The 17,803-nt window shown below is 40.1% G+C and overlaps 1 protein-coding gene across 1 annotated transcript in view; it reads right to left on the bottom strand.

Annotated features, from left to right (window-relative positions):
- Positions 1–1,459: 1,459 nt before the first annotated feature.
- The window catches only part of LOC126210301 (uncharacterized), a 66,261-nt gene continuing 49,917 nt past the window's right edge, over positions 1,460–17,803 (bottom strand). The window contains exons 4-5 of the mRNA XM_049939496.1: positions 15,862–16,052; positions 1,460–3,131 (exon numbers count right to left, since the gene is read on the bottom strand). Coding sequence (XP_049795453.1) covers positions 2,880–3,131; positions 15,862–16,052 — 443 coding nt within the window. The 3' untranslated portion in view covers positions 1,460–2,879. The remainder of the gene's footprint in view (positions 3,132–15,861; positions 16,053–17,803) is intronic.

Raw genomic sequence — 17,803 nt, 5'->3', positions numbered from 1 at the left:
CACAGCAATTATTCAAATTATTCTAACAATAATTACTTCTCCTCTTTCAATAAACACAACATTCAACATTACAACAAGTCATCAACAAAACAACAGAATTATAACATCTGAACAGATCACTGTCCACCTCTTACAATCTCATAGAAGCATCAGAACACCACCATCACAATATGTTTTCAGAATACAATATGTTTCACACATGTTGCCAAACAACTTGATAATTATGTTTAACACCTCAGTAACCAAGGCACCTGACAAGAGCAATCACTCATTAATTAGTTATATTAACTCATTGCTCGCTGTTAATTTAATGATATTATCATGTATGTATTAGTGCAAAAGTCTGATGTTGGTTATATGCCTTTATAATTTAAATGCTGCATTTAAAACAGGCAGCTGTGGTTCTGTTAATAGGAACCAGCCATACTATTATATGACTTGTATTTCATCTGTTTTATGTTTTAAGTCCATTAACTGGATAGATCATCTCACTTCAGATATAAAGATATGCGGGTCATTTCACGAGTTGTTGTGAAGTAGTTTACTCTTGTGATAAAACTGCAGCTGAGAAAATTCACTAAATATGGCACCAGTCTGCTGTAATGGTCTTCAAAAGGTAAGGGGGTAGCTATTAATTTATTTGTTAATGTAAGTAGTTTTATTAAACACACAATAATAATTCAGAAGTATATCATAGAGGTATACTTCAAATTAGTCCCCAGATTTACCAGTGACGGGTGTTTAACAACACAAGCCGACTGTTACATCAATCACTGACTGACAGGTTAATTAATAACATGGAGAAGTAATATTCTTACTGTTAAATTTCAGTAAATTCCTTCCTCCTCAGAGAAAGACCAGGAACACTTTCTGACACACTCCTAGCTGCCAGTTCACAAACACGTGGTATTCATTTGCGTGTGGCATACACATGACCAGATGTGTCTACAAACCTTAAGAGTTACCACATGTTCAGAATACACAGCATTGTTGCCACTTACAAGGAGGCTCCAACAAAGTATCCCATAAGGATAGGTCAGTATTCTGGGTGGTGATAGAAATGGTAATTTGAAGCAAAAATTTCCTTATAGGCATATGCTCTGAATCAGATTAGTCCTCAAAACGCTTATCATCATTATCAATTGTTTTATTGTAATGTTTGTTGTAATTGATTATTTTTCAGGTTACAGGTTTTCTACTCTTCAAGCCAAGTTTTTACGAAATCCACTGTGGCTTTCATTGCATTTTGCGCAATGCATCTCTGCACTGACATGAGCACAGTCATGTCTGTGATGAAACATATCAGTTTATCTCCTATATATCATTTCCTTTATGGATTTAAACGTTCACCTGATCCCATAAAGAAAAAAATAAGTTGGAGATCCTGGCGGCAGGTAATGGTAATGCCACAACCAATGCACCAGTTACGGAAAGTACTGCTGAGGAGTCTCGCCTGCCCCCCCCCCTCCCCCCCACACACACACACTTGTACACTTGGGTAAAATGCTAGAAGTACGAGTCATTCTTTGTATGTGTAAATACACACTGTATTTGCACATTTTTAGTGACCACCTTCACAGTGAAATGGTGACCTGCACATTTGCATTCATACAGCAGTTGTGCAAAAAAGTAAATAAATAAGTAAGTAAAGGTTGATATCCATGTCCATACTCTGCAAACCACTGTGAAGTGTGTGGCTCAGCTACAAAGTCACCATGGTAGCAAATATATTTGGACCACAGATGTTTGGAGAAAGAGGATATACAAAACAAAAAATGCACTTTACTGAGGGCAGGGGGATGCGCATGAAATCCTGAAAACAATTTAGAATATTTGTATTCATCAACACAATCTTCATGCTTCAAATGATCATTTGCCACTGCCCAAAATAATGACCTACCATTCTGCATGCATAGATAATAGGATGTGACTACTTGTATCATAAACACAAGAAGAGTGTTGCTCTGTAGAAGTTTGTCAAGTGAGAGACAACAAATATTGGAGGAAACGGCTGAAGTCCACCACCTCGGTAAGAATTTTGCACTGAGTGTAAGCTGAAAGCATTGCAATGTATTCAGTACCAAGAAACAAAATAATAGATTCAGTTCCACATCCATGATGCATACTGTTAATTTCTCCAATTGGTCTTTTGTAATACCAACCTAGTTATTAAATTGTTCATCTGCGCGACTGACATGATCAAGATTAATGCAGTGAAAACCATTGTCACCAATATTCAAGTAACAATGCCTGTGAGAAATTCTGTTATCATCTTATGTGCTTAAAGATTTCACTTTCATCTTACATACATTTGATATTGTTAGTGGTGGTGGTGGTTGTTGTTTGTGTGTGTGTTTGTTTCACGTAAAGTTTTCTGATAGCTCAGTCTCTCAGGGGCATATCCCAGAAATAAAAGTTTAGAACTTTCTCTATGAATTGCATGGTCATGGTGTCTGTCTGCTGACAACATACTCATTAATTATTTCAATCTGTCGTATGTTTCTACCTCTTATTGGAGTCAGCTTCCACTGCAAATTAGACTGATACAAGTATCTGACAATATTCTTGGCAACAAACAGAATGCAAATATCATACAGTGAAGGGTACAATACTTCGTTTTTCAAATATCATTCAGTACTTGAGATATAGAATAAATACATTATAAAAATAATACAATATTCAGCAACTCGTTGCAGCTGCCAACAATATTTCAGTCACAACAAGAATAGCCTTCTTTGACAATCCAAAGAAGTACTGTTACCTCTAATCCTACAGGGTGTATAGCACACACTGCTATAGCATCATCAGTGTTTCCCTGTGGTGTACATTAAATACTATATTCACAGCACACAAATTTTGTTCAACAAAATAAATATATACTACGAATCAGATTTAAGCTTCTTGAGAAGTGAGAGAATTTGCTTAGATGCTATATTGGACTCGTAGAGTGACAGCAAGTGGTCCGGGAGAGCCGTATATTTGCGAGCCTCCAGGTCGATGCAGAGAAGTATGTACCAGGCACTGCTGTTTTCTAGTGGGGGCTGTCCCATCAGCAGTTCCCGTGCGCGGATCATTAGCTGAGCTACATCGTCTGATGCATGTAGCTGCAGTTTCTCTCCATTCATCACCATCTGCAATCACAGCAGTGATCTCATTATTCACAGAATATCTTAAGATTTGTCTTCAAGCTGAACTGAGGGAGGATATATTTGAGTTCTGGAAAAATGCAGGAACATGTGAAACAGTGCTGATAATACAACTTAAATTTAGGTGACAAAAAGCATGGCAATGTTTACTGGAATTTGCACTCTGGAATTTTGAAGATAGTAGGGATAAAATACAGGGAGCAAAAGGTTAGCTACAATTTGTATAGGAACCAGACTGCATTCAGAAGAGTCAACCTGGCAAACTACACCATCAGGCAATACTGACTGATGTGTATGATCAGTGTCTTACAAGGCACTCATTTGAAAATAATACGGTACCCAAAATCAGCAGATACCACACTGCAATAAAGACTTTATACTCAGAAGTGAACAACAACTTATTCTAAATAATTTATTATGGCTGCAAAACTATACACAAAGGAAATGTTTGGAAAATACTGCAATGAAACAGCAGCTTCTGCATATTAAATCAGTCTCCAACAATGAAACATCGAGGATGGATTGTAACAATATTATGAGAAGGAAAGTAGCTACTCACCAAATAGCAGAGATGCTGAGTCGCAGATAGGCACAACAAAAAATCTCTTACAATTAAAGCTTTCGGCCATGGGCCTTCTTCAACAACGGCCGCGCGCGCACGCGCACGCGCACACACACACACAGACACACACACACACACACACACACACACACGACTGTAGTTTCAGGCAACTGAAAACCACACTGGTTGCCTGAGACTGCAGTTGTGTCAGTGGGGCGGGGGGGGGGGGGGGGGGGTTGTGTATATCTATTGCTGACGAAGGCCCATGGCTGAAAGCTTTAATTGTGAGAGTCATTTTGTTGTGTCTATCTGTGACTCCGCATCTCCGCTATGGTGAGTAGCAACTTTCCTTCTCAAAATATTGTTAATGCGTTCTCCTATGTTTTAGAAGTTAATGGCATCTGTTAAACTAGAATGGTATTTCCAGTTTGATGATGTGAACTTTTAAGGATTCCTTAGCTTAGCAGTGTACACTTGGTGGCTGTTCTGCTTTGCATTGGTAAATTTTGGGGGGAGAGAGGAATGTGAAGACGACAGGAACAGGAGCTGACTGAGGGAACAGCATTTACAGCTTTAGGAAGGAGAAAGAACAATAAGCATAATATTTAATGCCTTTTTTTTGTTTAATTGTGCTCTTCTGAAGACAATCTGAGGAGTCATTTAAAGCAACAGCAATGCTTTCAACAAACTTTTTGCAGATGCCTTCCTTCAGAAAACCATTCTCAGATGCCTCCCTTCAGAAAATTGTTTTCTTTAGATTTTCAGGATGACATATGCACTTAAGTCTGTCTTCCACTGTCACATCATCTACTGCTTCCTCACGTACATTCTGCACATCTTATTTCTGCATATGCAATTTCTTACTAACATTTCTTTCACTAAGGCTCACATATTTTCTATCAGGTTGTAATGAAAGTGGAAGCTGCTACCATCTTTAAATCAGAATGCTTTTTCCATCACTGCATTTTCTGTATAAGATTTCGGAATTCTCCATTGTAGTACCAGCCCTCTTTGAAAGTGATCTTGTCGTTTTAAGACATCTGCTAACTTCTGATTTTTAAGATATTTGCCACAGTCATGAAATTCCAATAAAGTACGATGATCAATCTATTTCTGGAAATCGTCCAAATTAGTGACAGTCCTCCGTCAACTAATATCCTTTCATGAAGATTGAAAATTAATTTTGCTGTTGAATGGATAGTGGCATTTATGCCACATCCCTTCTCAAATTTATTCCATTTTTTTTTTCTTGTTGCTATGTTTTAATGCACACACAGGAGGGTTTTTTTTTTTTTTTTAAGGGGACTCGCTAATAGATAGGGTCACAAAACAGACTCATCGAAGGATGCGCCAGATGATCACAGATTGAGAATGGCAGGGCGATTAAGAGCTATATCATACTGGAGCAGAGAGAGAGTGGAGATTAACCTACCACGGTGGGCGCAGAGAAATGTTAATATACTGTTCCAACTATGCTGATGCATTACTTGCACTGAGAACTTGTTAATAAAGATTTCAGTATCACCCAATTCATCAGAAAATGATCACTACAAATTTTAGTTACTGTCAGTGCTTATTGATGGGAAGGATAGAGCAATCACAAGTGCACCCTGAGAGGGCAGGTGCCATCCTGCTAAGATAGCTCACTACCAGTCTACGATCTGTTTCCAAGGAGGTAATACATGAATCTGTGTATGAAATCTGATCTCACGTAAAGGCAGAACAGTTTGTTGAGAAATTGCCTTGGATGAAGTGCTTGTGCAATGTTGTGTTAATTCAAGGCAGTCTATGATTACTTTTAGAGGTGGCAACATGAGAACTGGTGTGTGAGGTGCAACTCCGCATCAAGACAGAAGTAGCTGTTATGGTTGCCTCAGAAAACATATTTATGGATCTCATGTTAATTCAACAATCATGTACAGCATTTTTGTGACTTTTGTAGTGCTCAGGAACTAAAGGTTAATGACCGGGAATCTTGTTATGAATATTAATGATGGGCCAGCTCAAGAATTTGTTTTACTAGTTTTGCAATTAATAAAAAATACAAAATTAGTAGGCATCCTTACATTTTATGATTCTTATTATCCTTATCATATAAACCTACCCATTTGTCACATCATTATACATTGTTTATGGCACAAATGTTAGAGCTCATGACCAAAGGAGAAGAAACCAAGCAGGATGACAAGTATGGGATACATCTTTTAGAAGATGTGAGGTAAGCAACTGCCTCCAGCTGTGCAATGGAAAGTGATCAAAAACATTTCTTGCTAAAATCCACCATGTTTGTTAATTCCGACACACCTTTAAGGTGAACGTTTCATTTACTGTAACCCACTGTGTAGTGTAGCATTTCTTCTGAGACATAATTTTACCACCAACCCTTGCACGTTACACTTGGCATCCTTGTGTGTGGATGTGTTACTAAAGTGGCAGACTACATTTTGAACAAGAGCTTTTGCGTTCCTCCTAATATTTGTTACAGGATTCCATTGCACATGATTCTACAAATATTCTCTGTATGGATCATAGTGAAACATGATGCACCTCTAATGCTGCCATTTGCAGTGCCAATAAGGTATCGTTTCTCTCGCTATTGTCTGAAATTGCAAAGAAATTCATATGCCTCATACACGATTCCCTTTGTATGTACTGAAACTCAGTCATCTTAACTCTCCAACGAAAATAGCAATACTACCCAATGAATATCATTGATCTCTTTGCAAACATAAACCTCCATGCAGCACACATGTTGTTTTAGCAACCTTGAACACAAACATAAAATAATGCTGGATAGTGGGTAGCAACAAAGTTGCAAAGCCATGAAAGCAACAGCATAAATGAAGTGGAGCACTACCACATAAACCCCATAACTTATAACTGCTCATTTGGCAGCTGCCGTGCCTTAAAATGCTAATGGGAAAAGTTCGAGGTGAAAATGACATTATGGCAACAGTGTAAGCTTAGAGTTACAGACCAAACTGGACTAGGCCATAGGCTTCTCACTGGCACTTACAAAACGAAGGAAGATGAGGGATCGGAGAACTGGCCTACACTTCTCTGCTCCCTAGTATAGTGAAGAGCTACCAAAATTAGTCTGGGAGGAAACATTATATGGCACAACTTAACTAGAAAAGAAGTGATATATTGTTGGGGCACATCCTGAAACATCAAAGGAACGGTTACTACTGCAATGGAATGAAGTGGGGGAGGGAGAAGGGGGGGGGGGGAGGCAAAAACTGTAGGACACGGCCAAGGCTTGCAGTTCAAATGCATGTAGCCCACAGTAGTTATTTCAGATGATGAGGTTTGCACAGAATAGACTAGCATGGTGAGCTGCATCAAACAAGTCTTTGGACTGACGACCACAACATTCTAAGACAGAAATGCCAATTTATTGTAAAGTACAGTACTGTACAGAAGTTAAGCATAGTGAAAAAAGCCAAACATATTTGTTAAATAACAAACATAAGATATATGTTTGCTCATAGAAAAAGGTAACAATCATGAAAATAGCCAAAACATGAAGCCTATTATTAACACTTTGAAAGGTAACAAAATTTCTTCCACAACAATAAAAAGTTAATAGTTATATGGGTGCAACCCCAAAAAAAGGTGCCCTACTTTTCATGACGTAGTTGCACTGTTGTGAGTGGCTATGCAGACACAAAGAACAACCTATTGTCATGGGTGACAAAACTTGTGCATTCCACTTTACACCTGAGACATAACAACAGTCACATGACTGGAGGAATCCCTCCTCACACAAGCTGTAAAAATTCAAACGCAGTCGGCTGGTAAAGGTACGGCAACTGTGTTTTGGGTCTGGAATGGGGTACTGTTGATCGACTTTTGACTACATGTACAACAATAAAAGCTGACAGGTACTGTGAAACAATGAAAAACTCAGAAGGACAATACAGAACTGGAGAAGATGAATTCTTAGCATGGATGTAAGCATTGTTCGCAACAATGCATGCCCAATCATCCCCTTCAAAACCATCAATCTCCTGCAAAACTTTGGTTGGAATGCCGTCAATCACCTACCGCACAGTCCAGACTATGGACTGAGCGTCTGCCCCCTCTTCTCTAACTTGAAGGAACATTTACCTGGACGGCAGTTGGGCTCTGATGACAAAGTGAAAGGTGAGATTCGATGATTCCCAAAGAACACTGTATCAAGCTGGTATGACATGGGCATTGTGAAATTGCCTCAGTGTCTACAAAAAGTCGATTGTGTAAAAATTAAAGCGTTCTTCAACCATTAAAATGAAAACTATTGTAGAAAATCCAAGAATATAGGAGACCTTACTTTTGGGATTGCCCTCTCATATGTTTATTCCTAACTGCAACACTTGAATGGCAGCATTGCGGCACAGCTGCTCCTATCCCAAGAAAGAGTTATACACAGGTTTGGAAAGTCTTCAGTGGTGGCTAACAGATCGCAACTACATTTCTCAATACATCCTGGCCACAAGCTGTAGCGGGATGACTCAGACCCAGTGCTCACAGGCAGTTAGGACAGTAAGGAAATTGGAACAGGACATGCCTCATACAGAAATTCAATTTAAAATTTTCCTGGTACTTACAGCATTGGAAGGTCAATGCCCAGACGTCAAGTCACTAAACCAGTACATGTACTTCTCAAAAAATACTCCAAATAACTGACTTGAAGATGTGAAGAGCTGAGTGTTGCTAACAATAAAAAAAGCTCTGAGCTGCTTTTATGCAGACCTACCAACAGCTCTATGCGTATCAAGTCACCGGTTTTATCCTCACTAGGCAATGTTTTTAAAAAAATTATTTGAATTTTTATTTACTATCAAACTGAAATATTAATTAACAAATACTCAGTTACAATTTTTAATAATGAGTACATATTTAAGTTTCAATAACTAATCAGTCAAAAATGTGAGTATTCTTGGTAATTTAAAATTTGTGTACAGAAATTCCGAATCTAAAAAAGAAAATGTACTTTCATTACTACAAATTACAAAAACATACAAACACAGGGAATGGTACATAATATTAACAAATTTGTGTTGGCTGGGTGGCCCAAAGTTGCTGAGCAATGGCAGTGTTAACACACACTTTGATATTTTACATACACAGGCAGCAAGCAGTTGTGAATGAAGCTGGCATCAGTTACTACGAGACCGCTGTTCCAATGGGCTGCAGAGCACTGCTGGACAACAACAGTCTGTACCATGAGGGTGCAGTTGCAAAATAATTTGCATTAAGGTTTGAAAACTCTCAATGTATATGATACCTGTGCAATATAACTGATTCTGGTGGCGAAGACGACGACGACGACGACGATGACAACAACAACAAAACAACAACACACAAGGATGTGTGTCAGGGTGCTCCATGTAGACTTAAACAGTGAATTAATGAAGAAGGGATATGGTTTTAATATATAAAAAAAAAGTGGTGTGTGGTGTAATGTGTTGGCTGGCTTGCATCACCTTCATATGATTAAAAATTCACAAACATGTGTAGTGACTTTTGCAACACCGCATATGTATTTGCTAAACAACATGTCCATTTGACAATAAATACAGACTTCCAGTAAATGTAAATAAAAATATATTTGTCTAACAAGAATCAAACCAGAGCTCTAATGATTACAAGACTAGAACACTATGCACACAGCAACAGACTGCTCTTTTCAGCTGGATTGAAATTTTACATAATTAACAATAACTGAATCTTCAAATTTTCAGAGTTATTTCTTTGACTGTTGTAGTACTGCATTACTTAAATGATATCCAGGCACTGACCTACAAATCCTGCAAGTGGGAATAAAATTGAACAACATTCCTTTTGTTTCACAAACATGAAGTATTTGGCATAAGACACTGAGACACAGTACCTCTTCAGTGTCAGAACTCAAATCAGAAACCTTTCTGCATTTCTTTGTCAGTTTCCTAATGGAAAAAAAGTTGTTTACAACAAAAAGTTAAACAGAAAATGTACATGACCTTGACTGCATCTCTGTGCAGCTGGGCAACTCTTCTACATTTAAGTTGCAGTACTGACATAGTGAGTTCCTGTCACTCACCAGAATGCAGTTTTGTAAACCAATAGTTGGTAACTGAATTTCCAAAAGACAAAGTATCTAGTGCAACTGAAAAATGCAAACTGCGCAAGTGCTGGAACCACGTTCCAAACTGCTGACAAAGTTGACAACTTTTGTTGATAAAACTACTAAGCGTATGTCTCGAGGTAACTGTAGCAAACAAAATGATGGATTTCCTGCATGGAATTTGTCCATGGATGCGCTAATTTTATCACACGTTAATTCACTGAGCAACAGAACAAAGGATCAGTTTCTTGAAACTCCATAATTCCCACACATTGGGCTCATAAGTTTTGAATTTGGCTCATAGGTGCATATGGCCTTCCTCTATAATAGTGCAAACACAAGACAACGTGCAATGTCATCCTCAGGCTCGACAACACCTCAAATAGCAAGACATCGACACTTGTGGGGAGGGGGAGTGGCTACAGCTCAATAGTTCATGTACTGTGTAAGATGAGTTAATGGTGTCACATAGGCACCATATTGCACCACAATTCTGCCTAATGCCACTGTGGACATGTTACATAATCGGAATGATGTCACGGCCCCTCTTATCTACATATCATCACTTCTTTTGATGCTTCTAAGAAGAGGTTAGAACCCTGATGCCCAGTGTTGACACCACACGGTTTTCTTATGAATGGTTGATGAAAACATTCCAGAACTGTCATGAAAAGATTGTAGGTGGTGCATTAATGGGCTTCAATGAAAACACCCCTTTCTCTGGAGCACTTATTCCCACATAACTGATGGTCAAAAACGACAGTTCACAGTATGATTAGCAACACGAAAATGTTCTTCACGAACTCCGACACCTCGGACATTTCAACCCTTCTCTTAGGACATTGTGGGACTGCATTCACATCGAACGTGACTGCACTCATTTGGAGCTCAGCACGGCACTCATTTGGAGCTCAGCACGACCACAATTTTTGCTCTCGTGTACAGGTTGGAAGCACAAGCAGCTATTTCAGCGCTCCTATTTTGTGTCGTCCTGTGACATGGTCACGGGGTACATGCAACATTGACACGTGCTTGTATAAAATGGAAGAGTTCCTCTAAGACCCCCAGTTCAGCAAAACCCTCAGTGGCACCAGCCCACCTTTACTGAGGACATACAACTGTAAAGACAGAACCTGTGACCACGTCTTAGACACTCACAGACTGGTAAGTCCTATGCCACACACTGATTCTGAATGGCCTATTATCTATCAGGAGGAAGAGCAGCAGTGTAGCCTGCCTGCAGTTGCCTGGTACTCCCATCATGAGTTCTGTCTGTACAAGTGCATATTTAAAATTCTCAGTACAGATGGGCAGGTGCCGAATAGGCTTTTCCTAAACTGGTCTTAGGGGACCCTTCATCGTTTTATTCAATCGTGTGTCAGTGACACATACCCCTATAATTATGCAGCAATAGAACACAAAATAGGAGCACTGAAAAATCACAAACACGATTAGCTGCTTCAGGTCACGTTCAAATTTCACTTCACAGTCCCTAACGGTTCCAACCTGTACACGAGAGTAAAAATTGTGATCACACTGTGTTCCAAATAGGAGCAATCAGATTCAATTGAGATGCAGCTCCACAGCATCCTTAAAGAAGGGCTGAAACACCTGAATGTGTCAGCAGGTCAAGGGTTGTGCAGAACATTTTCCTGTCACTTATCACACTGCGAACAGTTGTTTTATGTTGTGAAAATTGTGGGAATTAACACCCCAGGGAATGGGTTGGTTTCACTGACACACTTTATGCCACCTCCCACCCCCTCGGCCTTTTTGTGCCAATTCTGACCAGTGGTATGCCTGGAATGTTCGTCCTCAGCCGCTCATCAGGCGGTTTTCTCGTTGTTGGTTGGTTGCACGGAGGGGGAAGGGGGTGCACAGGAGGGGACCAAACAGCGAGATCATCGGTCCCATGATGAAAAGTGACAGACTGAGGGAGGAGCAACACGAACAGAACAGTCCAGTCCAGTCAACAAATGGCTCTGAGACTATAGGACCTAACATCTGTGGTCATCAGTCCCCTAGAACTTAGAACTACTTAAACCTAACTAACCTAAGGACATCACACACATCCATGCCCGAGGCAGGATTCGAACCTGTGACCGTAGCAGTCGTGCGGTTCCGGACTGAGCGCCTAGGACCGCTGGACCACCGTGGCCGGCAGTCCAGTCAACAGGAAAGTAAAATGGGCAAACAGACAGACGGAACACCAGGAGGCAGGAAGAGTAATGAACAGGAAAGGGAGGGGGTGAAGCAGGGGAAGGCCGAGAGCAGGGAGCTCTCCAAAAGTGATACTTGCGATGGAGCACCAGCACCACCACCGATGCACCCTGATTTCCACATTGTACCATGATCCCAGCACAATGAGGACACCACCATAGGAAGAAGCAGCAAGAAAAGGGAAGACAAAATGGTACAAAAGACCAGAAGAAACATAGGAAAAGGGGGGATGGAAGAGAACACGGCCAGTATTGAGGCATAGCCAAAGGCCTTCCAAACCACTCCAAGTGCTAATCGAGGGAATCCAATTCCGGAAGGAAATTCGGGTACTTAAATCTCAGAGAAAGAATCACTTTCGTGAAGAAAACCAAGGACTGATGTAACCATGTCAGGGTTACTGTGACAAACAAGGAGGGTAGGAAGACATGTTTACTGTGTAGGGCTTAAAAAGGGGGGCTGTCCATCAAAATATGGACCACCATGAGGGAGGCAGCGGCAACTACAAAAATGGGAGGGAGGGGTGATGTGTTACGAACTAAAAAACCATGGGTCAACCTGGTACTGCTGATAGGAAGCCAGCAGAGGATGGTATATTCCTGTCTGAACGGGCGGAAGGAAAAACGCCACGCAGTGGATGTCCCCTTGTTCGCAAGATGAGTCTGTCCATGGCTGAGCAAAAAGACATTTCACATGAAGGTACAGCTGGAGGGGTCACAGAGAACTCGGTAGGTGGTGAGTGATGGTCATAACAATTAGCGCAGACAGGCTGCGGAGCACAGGAGCTCTCCTCATAGAGGGGGCATCCACGTTCACCACATGAAGCGTCCGGTCTACAGCAGAAAAATGTGCCAGGACATATGGCTTCATGTAACATGAATCAACCCTAATCCTGACCACCTCTGGGATGGTGTCCCCTCAAATGCCAGAATGAAGATGCTGGTATCGATGCAACTATCCTTGTGGCCTTTCTGAACACACCGAACAAAATGAATGACCTGTTGTTCCAGATTGCCCAGGAGTTCATCAGTTTGAATGGTGAGGTCCCAATGAAAAGAACACACTGACTACATTACATTATCCTTGTTTTGTTTTTCCTCGACAATCATTCTATAATAGCCTTTCAAAACACTATCCATTCTGAATTGTAGCATGTAACATGGCAGTGTGTAACTCGATTATTTGGTGCATACGAAACAGTTTGCTGTAATCAAGTTTCTAACTGGAGAAAACTGAAAGCACGAATTCGAAGAATTCATTCACCCACGGAGCACCCTCTCTTTCAGCATAACAATACCAGACCACACACAAGCACTGCAACATCTGAAACAATCCGACATCTTGAGTTCGCTATCGTCAATCATCCCCCATACATTCCTGAGTTGCCCCTAACTGATCTTGGCATGTTTCCAAAACTTGGAGAACACCTTCAAGGACCTCACTTTCATAGTGATGAAGTGGTGCAAGCAGAGGTGAGGTTGTGGCTCTGTCAACAAAGTCATCCATTCTAGAGTGAAGACATCAACAAACTAGTCTCTCAGTGAGAGAAATGCATTTGTTGCCAGGGTGACTATGCTGAATATGTAGACATGAAGGATTCATGCTCAACTCTTACAACCACAGTTTACTTTCTGTACAAGCTGCATTTAATTGTTTGCTCCCCGTATTTTATCCCTACTACCTTCAAAATTTCACAGAGTATAGTTCAGTCAACATCGTCAAATGCTGTGAGTCTGCAAATGATATAAACATATGTTTCCCTTTCCTCAACCTATCTTCCAAGGTAAGTTGTAGTGTCAGTATCAAGTCGCATGGCCCTACATTTTTCTGAAGCCCAGACTGATCTTACCTGAAGCCATCTCATACCATTCTTCTGTAAATAAGTTGTGCCAATATTTTGCAACCATGACTTACTAAATTTATGGTTCAGTAATATTCACACCTGTCAGCACATGCCTTCTCCAGAATTAGAAATTATACACTCTTCTTTAAGTCTGAGGGTACTTTAAACAACCTTTTAATTCAATAACAGTACAGCAAAGACAATGCTTCTTACCAGTAGAGTAAAACCTCCACTGCACAACATATCATGAAAAGTGTCCTTATGCTCAATAAATTTCGTGTGCAAGTTTACATTGTTGGTGGGAAGCCATGAAAATGTTGGCTGATGGCTAATGCACTTCAAAAGAGTTTATTATAAAGTGAAACAGCTATTGACAAGTACACATACGAGATGCACGTACAGCACAGATACACTGCACATTCGACATTAACACTATGAGGGAGAGGAAAGCAGAGGGACATACAGTGGTTGTGATCATTTAAGCATTAAATTATTCTGTGAAGTTGAAACTGAAATCTTGTCGGTACAAATTACAAAATAATATTTTACATTGCTTACGGCAAACAAGTACGTGTTTGCTGAAATTGGCACCGAGCTTAAATTAATCAATACCAGCCGAATTGTACCAATATACCTCTAATTGTACCAATATACCCCTGCTACCAGCATTTCCTGTGATAAGTGTCAAGTTTACTGAAAACGTTGTCTCTCTCTCTCTCTCTCTCTCTCTCTCTCTCTCTCTCTCTCTCTCACACACACACACACACACACACACACACACACACACACACACAAAGAAAATCAAAGAATTACGATTACAAGTGTATTCCTTTATAATGTTTCACCTTTGTGCAATGAGAAAGTATAATTAAAAATAGGCGTTCAACACGAAAACAAAAATTTTAGATATATTTTTAGTCACACTGCATATTAACGAAGTGGTGAAATTCATTGCTCATGTTACTTATGTAGAATAAAGAACTTTATTTCCAACAACAAACATCAATGTAGGGAACACGGCTTCCTTCAATGAATTTATATAGGCCCTGTAAGAAACTTGGGGAAAACATTTGCATAAATGTGCTTAGCACTTCTGTAACACTTCCATTCTACGACACACTACTTCATCAGTGGCTTCTTGTACATCACTCATCATTAACTGTTCTTCAATCTTCTACAGTAACAGTCTTGACAATTCCAGTGTAGCCAACAACTTTCTCAGAAGTGCTTTGCGAAGTGACAACTTTAGTCTGTTTCGGTTCATCCCAGAACACCCAAACCGTGGACTGCTGCTTAATTTCCGGCTTGTCCACATATGTCAAAGTCTTATCTCCTGTTGCTACATTGTACACAAAATTTTGTATTTTCTTGGTTGAATTTTTAAGTATTTCCTTACATCAATTGCCAAAAACCTGTTTCAGGGCTGTGATTAAATTGAGCAGAATCCACCTAGACCAGACTTACCTCACAACTAAACGTTCACACAAAAACAAACATGGTGCTGTCTTCAAAGTGCCTAAGGATACTTTTATCTCGCACCATGTCCCGATTTTTGGAAGAATAACTAATTTTGGTCACTCTTCATGAAATTCAACAATGACAGACTCAAAACAAGGAGAAAATTCAGCATACCAATGGACATTTATGAGGGAAACTGGTTACATAAAATGCCATGAAGCGATTTGAGGCATTATTATCAAGTTAGACCTTCACAAGAATTGTTGGGGGGGGGATGCCCAATGAAAACCTCCACACAATCTCTCCCCATCCTCCACCACTGTTTCTTGAAACACTCACTGAACTACTTAGTCAATTCCTGAGCTGCCATTGTTTTAACAATAGCAAAAGACAAATTTTAAAACAATAGTAATGTTAAATTCCAGTACCATTTATAAAATCTTGAAGCTGATCCTCATATTTTTAATGCACAACCACATAAAAGTTTCAATTTCACCACTGTCAAGCGATTTTCTGCTAAAATCAGTAACCTGCAGCAAATCTCTACCTGCTGAGTGAAGATCTCAATCTTGGAAGCGCTGCGCCCAAGCACCATGCCGAGGCAGGTCGCCAGCGGGGCAGCCAGGACTCGCAGCGGCAGCCCATTCCTCAGCACCACCTTGTGGTACAGGTCACCCAGCAGGCACACAAAGTTCATCAACTTGGCTCCACCGTCTGCTGCCAACATCTTCTCGCGATCTAATTTGCAGAAAGTTATGGGATTATTTAAGATGCTGGACTGGAAACCAATTCTTGTATAAAAATTAGAAACAGTTATTTGAAAATAAGAAAGGCACAGCTACAGTTTTTATTTACCCAGTGAGAATAAATTAATGTTGACTGCATTTTATGGGCACTACAGGTAAACGAATATTTTGCATTGCATGTAGAGGATGTTTGTAAATTCCCGTTACAAACTTCTAGTACTTGTAGAGGGGAGAGAGTAGATTTCAAAATGGAACTTATGTCTGGTTGATTGGTTGGTTTGTGGGATTAAAGGGACCAGACTGCTACGGTCATCGGTCCCTTTTTCCAAAACTTAAAAACACGCACACAGAAGAAAAACGAACAATGGAAAAGACAACAGACGACCCAGGACAAGAAAGACTCAGACAGAGCCCAGACAAAAGGAATTAAAATCACACAGAGTGTGACAGTGGTTGGCCGACCGTAGAGACAAAAAAGGAAAAGGCAACCACCGAGAAACACACTAAAAAAAAAAATCAGACCAGAATCACAGGCCATAGGCCAGAATCAACACAAAAAGACAAACATTTAGATGTCTGGAAACTTACTATTTCTGCGCTACAACCATTTGGAAACAAATAATTGATTCAGTGTGACCCTTTTACAATTTTGCTCATTAATAGCAAGCACTTTGATGAGTTCTCTTCAATGTGGTGTAGTACGGCCTCCTCCACTTTGGGTATGCAGTGTCTCCTCGGAGCATCGTAGTCCGCTGCCAACAGTGAAGGTATCCTTCGACAAAGCTGTTGTAGGATTCTGGTGAAAGGGTATGCAATGGGAGTCAGACATCGCAGAGAACAATCTCGATAAAAGTGACAAGTAGCTCTTCCATTAATGTGAGTTTCTTGTCAGTGTATTCCGGAAACATGTACACAGTCCTTTGCTCTAACACTCACAGACATGTGAATGGGGCTCAGACTAGTCAGACAGGTAGAACAGATGTCAAATGGCATCAGCCGATCTGACGTAACCATTCCCCACTGTGACTACACTGCTGCATACCTACCTAGCAAACATGTTTTCAAACGGCTATAGCTCAGAAACAGTATGTTTCTGGATGTGGGGTAATATTCAAAATATTATGTACTCACTCCTATCTACAAGTCCTAGAATCCTAGAAGTCTGTAAGGGAAATTTTTGAACACACTATATGCAGCTATCTCCAACACGCACAAATATCAGACTAACAATATTTCAATAAGTGTATAAAAATCTCTTTGGCAACAATAATTGTTTTCACAATAAGTTGTACCATTAACAGCTAGCTTACAATCAGTGTGGACAAGTTCATTTTACTTCATCTCTTAAATAAATGCACTATAATGGCATCTTGTGTAAAAATTATTTGCACATAAAACTTCTTGCTTCATTATGTAGAACGTAGACAGTTGTATTGCACTTTCAGACTCCAGTGACACTGCTACACTCTGCAAAGGGATGTAAAACTTCGAGAGCATCTCCACATAACAGATAGGAAGAATTCCTAAACTGTGGCTCACGAAGTCAGTTGAAGGACAGACTACCTTAATTATCACAAAACTCAGGTGGGTAAAACATGGCCAGTTATACTGTACACCCCTTGTACACTACCTACAGACTCACCAGCTAAACTGAGACATTTCTGGAGGTTTAGAACAAGTGGGGAGTTCTTGCAAGGTTCTGTGGATATGTACACCATAAAGCCACCAGCTATCGTCTGGCAA

The sequence above is a fragment of the Schistocerca nitens genome, chromosome 10, assembly GCF_023898315.1.
Source record: "Schistocerca nitens isolate TAMUIC-IGC-003100 chromosome 10, iqSchNite1.1, whole genome shotgun sequence".
Lineage (NCBI taxonomy): Eukaryota > Metazoa > Arthropoda > Insecta > Orthoptera > Acrididae > Schistocerca > Schistocerca nitens.
Note: the sequence above shows the minus strand (reverse complement) of the source record. Positions and strands in the feature narration are given on the sequence as shown.